Source organism: Microtus ochrogaster, chromosome 17, assembly GCF_000317375.1.
Source record: "Microtus ochrogaster isolate Prairie Vole_2 chromosome 17, MicOch1.0, whole genome shotgun sequence".
Lineage (NCBI taxonomy): Eukaryota > Metazoa > Chordata > Mammalia > Rodentia > Cricetidae > Microtus > Microtus ochrogaster.
The window spans coordinates 32,930,783-32,941,092 of NC_022019.1; the positions used below are offsets into that span (position 1 = coordinate 32,930,783).

Here is a 10,310-nt window from a genome sequence, read left to right on the forward strand (position 1 = left end):
TTCCCTGCTGGTGTGTGCAGTTACCGTAAACACGGCTCCCTGCTGGTGTGTGCAGTTACCGTAAACACCGTGCCCTGCTGGTGTGTGCAGTTATCGTAAACACGGTACCCTGCTGGTGTGTGCAGTTACTGTGTGTCAGGATAGCACAAAGAACAAAGAAGAAACCAGCATATGAGATGGAAAATCGTGAAGTTTTCTTCACAACTCCTAGCATCAAGGAGGAGCAGCAGTCACCTTCCGTGTTGCTCTACCTGTGAGATGCGCTCCATCCCTGCTCTGAGGTTGCTCTCCTCACGGTCCCCACCAGCTGTGCTCATCCAGGGTCACCTTTGGGTTTGCCAGTCCGGGACTGTAACACATTCTGAACGGTTTGTCCTGTGTGGCCCATTTTCTTTTCTGTTTCTTTGTAGCCGAGATTGGGGATTTTGATGAAGCCTTGGACAGAGAACACTTAGCAAAAAATAAGTATGTACCTCAGCAGGATGCGCTGGAAGACAAGATCGTGGAGTTCCACCACAGCCACATGTGAGTCGCGTGGTTGGGTTCCTGTTGCCCTCCAGTTCTCGCTTCCTGCCTCCTGGCACATGGGTGTGCATGTGTGCACATACGCCCACTCAGGTGTGCACACACATGCACACACACATGTGCTGAGCGACATATACCAAAGGCTGGAGGAAGGAGTATAGAGTTTCACTGGGGTATTATGGTCCATTCTGGGCACTCAAAAACTACAGAGTTGAGTGTTTGAGACCCTCGCTCTGAGACAGAATGACCCTTGAATGTAGGGGAGTGTGTAAGACTTGAGGAGCTCGGATAATCATCTCAAGGAAGCACAGGGATGTGTGTGTCAAGCCAGGCATCGTGTTAAATGTGGGGAAGCTGCAGAATGTTCCTCACATGCCCGTTTTTTGGTCTGGTCAGGAGAACGTTTTCAAAGGACACTGAACACCTTTCCCCCTGTGGCTCCGAGGCCTTTGCACCCAGAGAGTTAGGAGGGGCCTTGCGTTCTGCTCCAAGTTCAACTTGATTAACACAGTAGCAGTTCACTTTTGCGTGACCTAGAGGAAACTGAGATCCTAAAAAGCTGCCTGGCGTGGAGATGGACTGTGGGTTTCGTGTTACCCTGGCAATGGGGCTTTTGTCCTCACCGTGAGGCTTTGGGGTTAGCGGGTGGAAGCTGGGTGCCATCCGATCGGGCAGCCCTGCGGCTCGCCATGAAGTGCCTTTTATTTCTCAGGAGGAGCGCTTAATCTGAAATTAATAGACACGGGGAATTCAAATCCCCCAGCCTTTCTCTTCCTTCCTTGCTTTGTCAGTGGACAAACCCCGGCAGAGTCAGATTTCCAGCTCCTGGAGGTGGCCCGGCGGCTGGAGATGTACGGAATCCGGTTGCACCCTGCCAAGGACAGGGAAGGCACCAAGATCAACCTGGCTGTCGCCAACACAGGAATTCTAGTGTTTCAGGTGTGGAGAACACAGCGCCTTTCCCTTGTGGATGGAGGGAGGGAGGGGAGTGGGCTCTTCCCCCAGGTTCATGCAGGTGGCCAGGCTCAGGCCTCTGGTAGTTAGTTCCAAGTGAACAAGAAAGCCTTCGGCTTCTAGACTGTGTGTGCGTTTGTCCGCTTGTTTCTGTATTCCTCCTTGTCCTGCTTGGAGACTCCACGCTAGAGATTTTTTTGGGTTTAATAGATCTTTCAGAACATAGACCCTAATGACTCCCGGTGGGCCTGTGCTGAGAACACAGTGTACAGGAACAATCGCCTCCCATACTCAGAGGTGACATCTTCACACTTAGTTAAAAATTGATCCTTTTTTCCCCTTTCACATTAATTTGTGTTCAATCAGCTTATTCGGGACTTTAATTTGCCCAGTTTTAAAAGCTGATGTGCTTTTGGGAAAGAACAGCACCACGATAATTTTTCAGAGAGACAGACTCTGCCCCTGCATTCTTAGCCTGTCCTGTCCTTAAAGGCGTTGTGACCCTTTGCTCGTCGATGTGCGTGGTCTTCATCCCCTGCTCGCACTATGGGATGGCTTTCTCTGAGCAACGCTTTTCTCTGCCTGCCTGCCTGCCTTCAGGTATGATTTGCATGCCTGCCCATAGTTAGCGTGCAGTTTCACGGATGCATTTATCTAGAATTAGAATCTTATAAAAACACAATGATGACCACCCTTGTATTGGTAACCCCTTTTCTGTTATGCAAAACCACCCGAACTACCTAGCAGAAAAGAACAAAGTTTACAGCGTGGAGAACTAAAGTTCCGTTCCACACAGCACACCACCATCCCGACCCCTCTCTCTCTCACGGGCTAAAGCACACACCACAGCCCCAACTCGTTTCTCTATATCCTGTTACCTCTTAATGTCGCCTGGTGACCAAACCCCCAGCATGTGAACCTTTAGACTGTATCCAAACCACAACCTACCCCCCTCAATCCTTCCACAGTGCTTTTCTTTAAGCAGAGAGGACAGGAGCAGTGAGATCGGTCCATAGGTAAAGGCACCTGCTCTCCAGCCTAAGGCCCAGAGTTCATTCCCTGGGATGCAGTAGTATTGTCTGCTGGCCTCCACATCTGTGTGTCCTCCCACACATGAGTAAATAAATGTAATTTTAAAAGTAAAAATAAGCATAAGTAGGTAGTCTGTTTGTGAGTGGTTGTTTAGACAGTGATACCTGTTTTTATGAAGTTGCTCAGAGTCTGCCCAGGTTTAAAGTTGTAAGGGTGCACGCAGCATAAATGCCTTTGTGAGCTCGGACAGCTCTGCTTATTTCCTGAGCTACAGAAGGAGCTGGAGAGGCAGGCAGCTCAGTCGGGAAAACATGGAGACCTGCGGTCGCAAGCATGTACTTAAAAGGCTGAGCCTGGTGTCACGCAGCTGAAATCCTAGCCCTGGGGGGGAGATAGGAGGGGGTGTTGCTAGAGCCATCCTAGTCAGTGAGCTTACAGGTTCAATAGAACCCTGTCTCTGTGACCTTTGGCCTGCACATGCAAGCGTGCATACATGCTCTCTCCCTCCCTCCTTCCCCCTCTCTCTCATATACCACATACATGTACTCACACACTCACACATATTCTCATAAATTCACAAATACACACTCACACGAACTCACACACAAACTTACACACGTGAGTTGTAGCAGCCCCCTGCTCGTGAATAGAATCTGTTCACGGCACACACTAAACATCACACAGCCACATCCTTAACAGTTGGAGCTTGGGTGTCGTAGGAAGGATGTTTTGAAAAGTAGTATGGTATCTGAGGAAGTAGTTTTCACCCGCACAGATCATCCACGAATACCCGATTTTAAAGAGCAATAAAACAAACTTTTAACAAGTGCACATCATTAACCCCAGCCCTCAAGAGGCAGAGGCAGGTGGATCTCTGTGAGTTTGAGGCCAGCCTGGTCTAAGAGTGAGTTCTAGGACAGCCAGGGCTACATAGAGAAGCCCTGTCATGAAAAACAAAATTTTTTTTAAAAAAGGAAAAAGAAAGATAAAAGAACAGTAAAACCTAGTGTTCTGTCATGACCGTTAAATTTCAAAAACAAGCTTTTAAGTGTTTCCAGAGGTAACGGAGAGAGGAAAGAAGTACCGTGATTTAATTCCTGTGCTTTGGGTGTGTTTAATATGATCTAAATATTGAACATTGCAGGGCAGTTAAGTTGTGTGCAGAAGGGACTCTTGTGGCGTGGATCCCTGGCCTGCTGCTGCTGCTCTGTTCCCACCACTTCTGATGGCTGGGCATGGCGTTCTTAGGGCTCTGTTTACATTCACAGAGACATTTTTCCAGTTTCGCTTTTTCTGTGAAATGAAGATAATAAATCTGTCTTGCTGAGTTTTGTGTGTGGTCTGATGAGATACAGTCTAAAATGCCCTTAATACAATACCTGGTCCTCCACCTCCACGAGAGACGGTTGTTATGGGTATGGTGGTTGTCGTGGTTTCGTTTTTATTTATCTTTTCGTTACCTTGACCAGTGCCTTCTCCGCATGAAGGCAGACATGGTTTGAATACCAAACTCTATAATTAGTGAGCAATAACAGTGTGAGAGAGTATGGCAGTCAGTAGACACTGAGCCTGGGAATCATCCATCAAAGGCTTTTCCTGAGCTATTGACCTGGCCCCCGGCCCTCTCTCTGCCAGGCTCACAGGTTGCTCTTCCTTCTTAGGGTTTCACGAAAATCAATGCTTTTAACTGGGCCAAGGTGCGGAAACTGAGCTTCAAGAGGAAGCGCTTTCTTATCAAGCTCCGACCGGATGTGAACGTAAGTCACTCGGGAACATAAAGGGGGGACCAGCCGAGCTGTGAATGAGGCAGGCTTTCCTGGCAGCTGGCCTGTAAGGATGGCCTGGGGAGGACGTTGTATCCGAGAGCTTGAGTTCTGTGAGGAGGGATAAAAGGATGAAGGAGAAGACCCTTCACCTTCCTGACAACTTGAGCCAGGCTGTGGCTGCACATCCACCTGCGGCCCCGCCCCGGGACCCCAGTCAGCGGTCTGCCACGTCCTGGCTATCCTCCCCTGCTCAGAAGCAGTCCTGACTTGCTCGATCCTGTTGTTGCCTTGCACTTTTGGGAAGCACGTTCTTGTGGACTGAATTATCTCGTTCAGTTCCCCCAGAATCCCCAAAACTGCCACCTACCCTGGGGTGGGTTCCAGAAAGAGAAGAGTGTCTTCTTCATCTGCCAAAAGCCACACAGGAGATGCATACATAATACATTCCTGATGTATGACCCCATCCGAAACTGATCCTTTATCCCATGAGGCAGGGCTGACCGGGGCAGTCTAGGTTCAGAATTCAGATACACTGTGTGGAGTGGATTCATAGGCCTGACTGGGAAGCAAACCCCCCAATAAGTGATTCTCTGTGGGAAAATGCAGTTACAGTTCCAGAAACCCATTTATGTGGGAACGGCCACAGCATACACTGAAGTTGGGTTTGTGCAAACTCTGAGAACCCCCAAAATAGCCAGAGCTGCCGGGAATGTTGAGGACTCTGGGAGCTTTTGTTTATGTAACGTGGCCATTGAAGTTGGAAACATTGAGCGTGGAGTAGAAAATTGCCGTATTCCTTCCAGAATCAAAAGACAGAAGTTCGTCACCTGAGAGTCATTAATACTTTTGTACTGGACAAGTAGGGGCTTCATTTCCTCTGTGGTTCTTGGGGTCACTTGGAGGCCTGTGACATCCACCATTTTATAAAATGAGGAAAAAGGTCAACCTGGATAGGAGCCATGAGGAAGAAAACAGAAAAAAAGAGACACAGGTCAGATATTTTAAGGAAGGGATGTATGTTTATACTTGAACTATTTTTAAGGAGGCAGCAGAAGCCAAGAAAATGCAGTTTATGGAGTCCACTACTGTTCCCATTAGTTCCTAAGAGTCTGCAGAGAAGGTGGCAGGAAAGGGACCTGCCTCGTCATTGCGAACGAGCATATTTTCCTCAATCTTTAGATTAATGATCTTGTCATTAAATACACAGTTCCTATTTTATTGGACAAATTCATTTCTGTTGTTTTTTTTTTCTTTCACATTTCAGCAGAATGCTTATGAGCAGTACAGGGAAAATAAAAGCTATATTTCTTTTCAGAGCTCATACCAAGACACCCTGGAATTCCTGATGGCCGGCCGAGACTTCTGCAAGGCCTTCTGGAAAATCTGTGTAGAGCATCACGCCTTTTTTAGACTCTTTGAAGAACCCAAGCCAAAACCAAAGCCAGTTCTCTTCAGCAGAGGCTCGTCATTCCGGTTCAGGTGAGGGTGCCCGCTTCGCGAGCCCTTGTAATCGCCATGTGGACGTTTTTCCTGAGACTCCACCCATCGTGGCTATTGTGGTTCACAGCAGATGAATGAGGCAAACCACGGTTGGGTCTACGGCCAATGGAGGCACTGGCTTGCTTATGCCAGCCTGCTGTGTGTCACCTTTCGAGGTTCTGTTTTAGCTTTTGGGAATGACTTAAGCCATCTCCCGTTCACAGTCAAATCCCAGCATAAGTCTCGAGATGAACTTTTTATATCATTTAAGAATCTCATACATGAATACAACGTGTTTTGTTCGAACCCATGCCCACTCTTTCCCCTATAGTTCCCTTCCCAGCTTCTCATTTCTCTCTTAAGCCCACTGTGTCCACTTAGTGCTGCCCCTATGTGGTTGGGTGTAGGACCGTCCACTGGAGCAAGGACAACCCATAAGAGGCTGTACCCGAAGAAAACTGACTCTTCCTCTGCCCATTGCCTGTAGCTCCTGGTGTGAGTGTGGTTTTTAACAGTTCTGGGGGCTTCAATCCAGGGGTCTTGTGCATTCCAGGCAAGCGTTCACCACTGAGTCAACCCCTAGCCCCTCTCCTGCAGAAAGCGGTTTATTTATGTAGGCAAGAGTGTCATTTCTCAGGCATTGTGTCATAGACAGGCAAAGACTTAGGCATCTTAGGATCACGTTTTTGTTTATTTCTCAAACAATACTGACACTGTGCTGTGAGGAACACTGGTCTAGGTACAATGTTCCCTTTCTCCACCCTCACAGATGCAGACTCCCGGGACGGCAGCCTCACAACCAACCATGGTTACCTGGGTTTATTTAGTTGGATGTTTTGTCTTATTATCTATAAGGAAAATAGCAAGAGGTCAAATGGACAGAAACCCAAAGGTTCTTAGAATTGCTCTTATTCTTACCTGCCCGAGAAGATGTGGTTTTGGTTTTCTCTTGTCAAGGCAGGGTTTCTCTGTGTGGCTCTGGCTGTCCTGGGACTCTGTAGACCAGGCTGGCCTTAAACTCAGAGCCATCTGCCTGCCTCTGCTGGGATTAACGGTTCCCGGCAAGAAGATGTGTTTAAGTGCAAATGCCTCCAAGTCATCTATCTCCCTTTGCTTTCCTGGTCTTTGTTTCAGTGGTCGGACTCAGAAGCAAGTTCTCGACTATGTTAAAGAAGGGGCCCACAAGAAGGTGCAGTTTGAAAGGTAAGGGGCCCTTTCTAGCCAGTGCCATTCTCTCTGAGGAGCTAATGCTCCTTCATCAAGTCTGGGGTGAGTCAGTCAACCACACAGTCAACCTCGGCAAGTCGAGGGATGGACCACGTTTTAGGACCCTGGGTGCTCCCTCAAGGTAGGGTGAGGAGAGAATACAGTAGCAGGTGATGGGGGAGAGCTGATAGAGAGCCGAGTGGGCCCAGTGTAGAGATGACAGTGTCTTCCAGGTCAAGAAGACACACTTGAGGGGCTGGAGAGATGGCTCGGTGGTTAAGAGCATTGCCTGCTCTTCCAAAGGTCCTGAGTTCAATTCCCAGCAACCACATGGTGGCTCACAACCATCTGTAAAGAAGTCTGGCACCCTCTTCTGGGCTTCAGGCATACACACAGAATATTGTATACATAATAAATAAATAAATATTTTTTAAAAAGGTAAAAAAAAAAAAAGACACACTTGAGGATGCAGCTTGAGGTTTCTGTTAGCTTTAGTCAGGTAAGGTCGGGAGAGAACCCACAGGATTTGTGGCTATCACTGTTTGCAGCAGACGCTCGTGGCTTCAGGTGTTCACCAGGCTCTACTCAGGGCTCCTGGCTTCATGCTGGCCCTGCATGGTCAGTGGTCATTTATTCTCTGATTAAACATGGAGACCCTGAGATTAACACACAGAGCGAGTAGCACAGGTCTCCTGAGCTCCAGAGCCTAGAGCCTGTCCGCACTTCTCGGCCTTCCAAGGGAGACTAAGGTGAAGGGCAAGGAGTGACATCATGGCCTCTGCCCTCTCTGCTGCCTGTGAGTGCCGTTCTTAATCTCCTTCTGTTTCCCGTGTTAGTGCATTGGATATTCACCCTAGCATATAGACAGGACATAGCAGATACTCGAGTTCTTACAGCTTCGCATTGACAAGAGCTGGAGGAATCTGAACTTTGAGCTCCACCCTAAAACTCCTGCGTGGAAAATTCCACACTTGATCCCAGTCAAAAATATACAAAATTATAAATATTATATGAAATAACCTTCAAGCTGTGTGTATAAAGTGCATAAGAAACAAATTAATTTCACATTCAGACTAGGATGCTGTTTCTATGCCATCTCGTTGTATAAGTGTAAATATTCCAAAATCCAAATACTTCTGCTCCTAAACTGCAGAGGACAGGATGCTAACATGTGTTAGTATTTGATATATTTAGTTCTTTTTGTTTGTTGCTACTACAGCTAACAGAAGTAGATAAAACTACCTTGGGTCGCAACCTTTTTTAATCCCTACCTCTCTTTTCAAAAAGAAACCTCTAGATTTATGTTCCTTCTGGGTTTCAATACTTATTAATTTAAAAAAATGGAGGATTGCCCTGGGTGTGTGGCACCTTGTTTATATACATGCTGTCATTTTATATAAACGCATGCATACAATACATGCAACACTAATTTGCTTTGTTAACTTGTTGTCTTTGAGCTCTAGAGAATTAGGGTGCTTACATCTTATTGATCTCACTCCCTTTTAACAGATGTTCGAGTCATTTTGATGCTTTTGTCTAATTTTGCTAAACATAAGCCATGAATCCCTCATGGTGTTTCAGGATGTCAGGAAACTTTTGCCTCTGTGTCTCCAAGCCACTAGCTCACCAGAAACAGCCTTGTTGATGTATCCAAGGGTAATACTCCTGTCATTTTCCTAGATGTTAGCAGTTGCGATGCTGGTGACCGTGCAGGAGGTAGCTCTGACGGTCCACAGACGCCCTGGGGCCTTCCCTTGTGAAGAAGAGACCAGTGTACACTAGGGTGTATTTAAACCATCCCATGAGTTGTTCAGTGGATACAGAGGACAAGATCGAGGGCCTGTGCCGGGGGCCCTCTAGGCCCTCCCTTGAGTCTCCATTTCCCTACAGGCCTTTGTCTCCTGGGTTTACGTTTTCTAAGAATAAGATGTTATGTGGTCCTTACCCCTGTCATAGATCTGATCTAGAAAATAGTGAACCAAAGGCACAAGGATGCTCATGTTGTTAGCTTGCAGTTCCATCCCAGATGCCTGGTGGCTACTCCTATCCCTTGACTTTCCCCATGGCTAACAGACAGAGCTCAGGCGTCCGTGGTCCTTCAGCAGCTAGGACAGGATGCTCAGGAGGAGTGACATATAATCCCCAGTGACACAGGTGTTCTGAGGTACTGTGCATATGTCACACACACAAAGGTAGCTTTGGGTACCTTCCTGATCGAAAAGGGACTTAATGTGTCAAACAGAAGGTGTTTGCTTCATTTGATCGGAGCTGTCCTAACTTTAGCTACCTTGTATGATTTCCCTCAGGAAACACAGCAAGATCCATTCCACCAGGAGCTTTTCTTCACAGCCCACAGCATCGAACTCAGAAGTGCCAAAACAGGTCAGTGGGCAGACGTGGACAACCGGAGCTCTTTTCCTCAATGCTTTGAGCCTTGGGCTTGCCGATAGTATTTTCTGGTCCTGTCTCCTTTCTTTGCTCTGGGATTTGGCTCAGCTGGTCTCTGAAGCGAGCCTGGCTGTGCGCAGCAAGGCTGCCATGCTGCTTCTCAGGTGCTGGTTTATCTTCTGAGCTTGCGGCTTGAAACGCACATGGCAGTTCATGAGACCAAGCCTACCTACCAGCTAGATGTTTTGTGACTGCTGGGGACCTGTAGAGATAGTGCTGGGTATAGTTCCTACTGAGAAGACTCTGCCGACAGAATCCCAAGCACTTGTGTTAGTGATCAGGCAACAGCAGGAAATATTGTCACCTTTACTCTGAGTGTGGCAAGTGCTCGCTGACCCCGGCACCGGCGTCTCCGTACACTGTTTTCAGGATTTTCTCTCAGAGACTAGCAGTTTGTCTGAGAAAGAACTTGAGAAGGTGTTCTCATTGTGTGACTCTGACATCACACTTTCACCTGTCATATTATCCTTTCTCTCAAGTGCAGTTGCCTGTGACTGTCCTAGGGTCTTCGTCACGGCTTTCTCTGCTGTCCCGTTGGCCCTTCTAGGAAGGCTTTCATAGGCCGAAAGAGCCGTCCGCTACATAGACCCCTGGAATCCCCATTTGAGATCAGGGTCCTGGAAAGCAGTGTATAGCTCCTGTGCTGGGGACCCAGCCTGGTGCGCATCTCCACCTCGAAGGTCATGAGTTTCACTTCACTTTCTGCCCGAGCACACAGTTCCTGCTCTGAGGAGGCCACACTGGCCTCTCCGGGCCTTTCCTTCCCAGCTTCCGGAATTCGAAGGAGAGACTTTTAAATTAAACCGCACTTCCTCACTCTTTGTCCACTGCGGTGCAACCATCTCCCGCTGCCCTTCCCCTGTTCTCTCTGACCTCCGCTCTGGTGTAACCATCTCCCTC

At 47.8% G+C, this 10,310-nt stretch overlaps 1 protein-coding gene across 2 annotated transcripts in view; it reads left to right on the forward strand.

Moving 5' to 3' along the window:
- Farp1 (FERM, ARH/RhoGEF and pleckstrin domain protein 1) overlaps positions 1-10,310 on the forward strand; it is a 227,591-nt gene that overhangs the window by 177,682 nt on the left and 39,599 nt on the right. For both annotated transcript variants that reach the window (XM_013349331.2, XM_005355684.2), the window contains exons 7-12: positions 411-525; positions 1,317-1,464; positions 4,173-4,268; positions 5,593-5,756; positions 6,891-6,959; positions 9,269-9,344. In XM_013349331.2, coding sequence (XP_013204785.1) covers positions 411-525; positions 1,317-1,464; positions 4,173-4,268; positions 5,593-5,756; positions 6,891-6,959; positions 9,269-9,344 — 668 coding nt within the window. The remainder of the gene's footprint in view (positions 1-410; positions 526-1,316; positions 1,465-4,172; positions 4,269-5,592; positions 5,757-6,890; positions 6,960-9,268; positions 9,345-10,310) is intronic.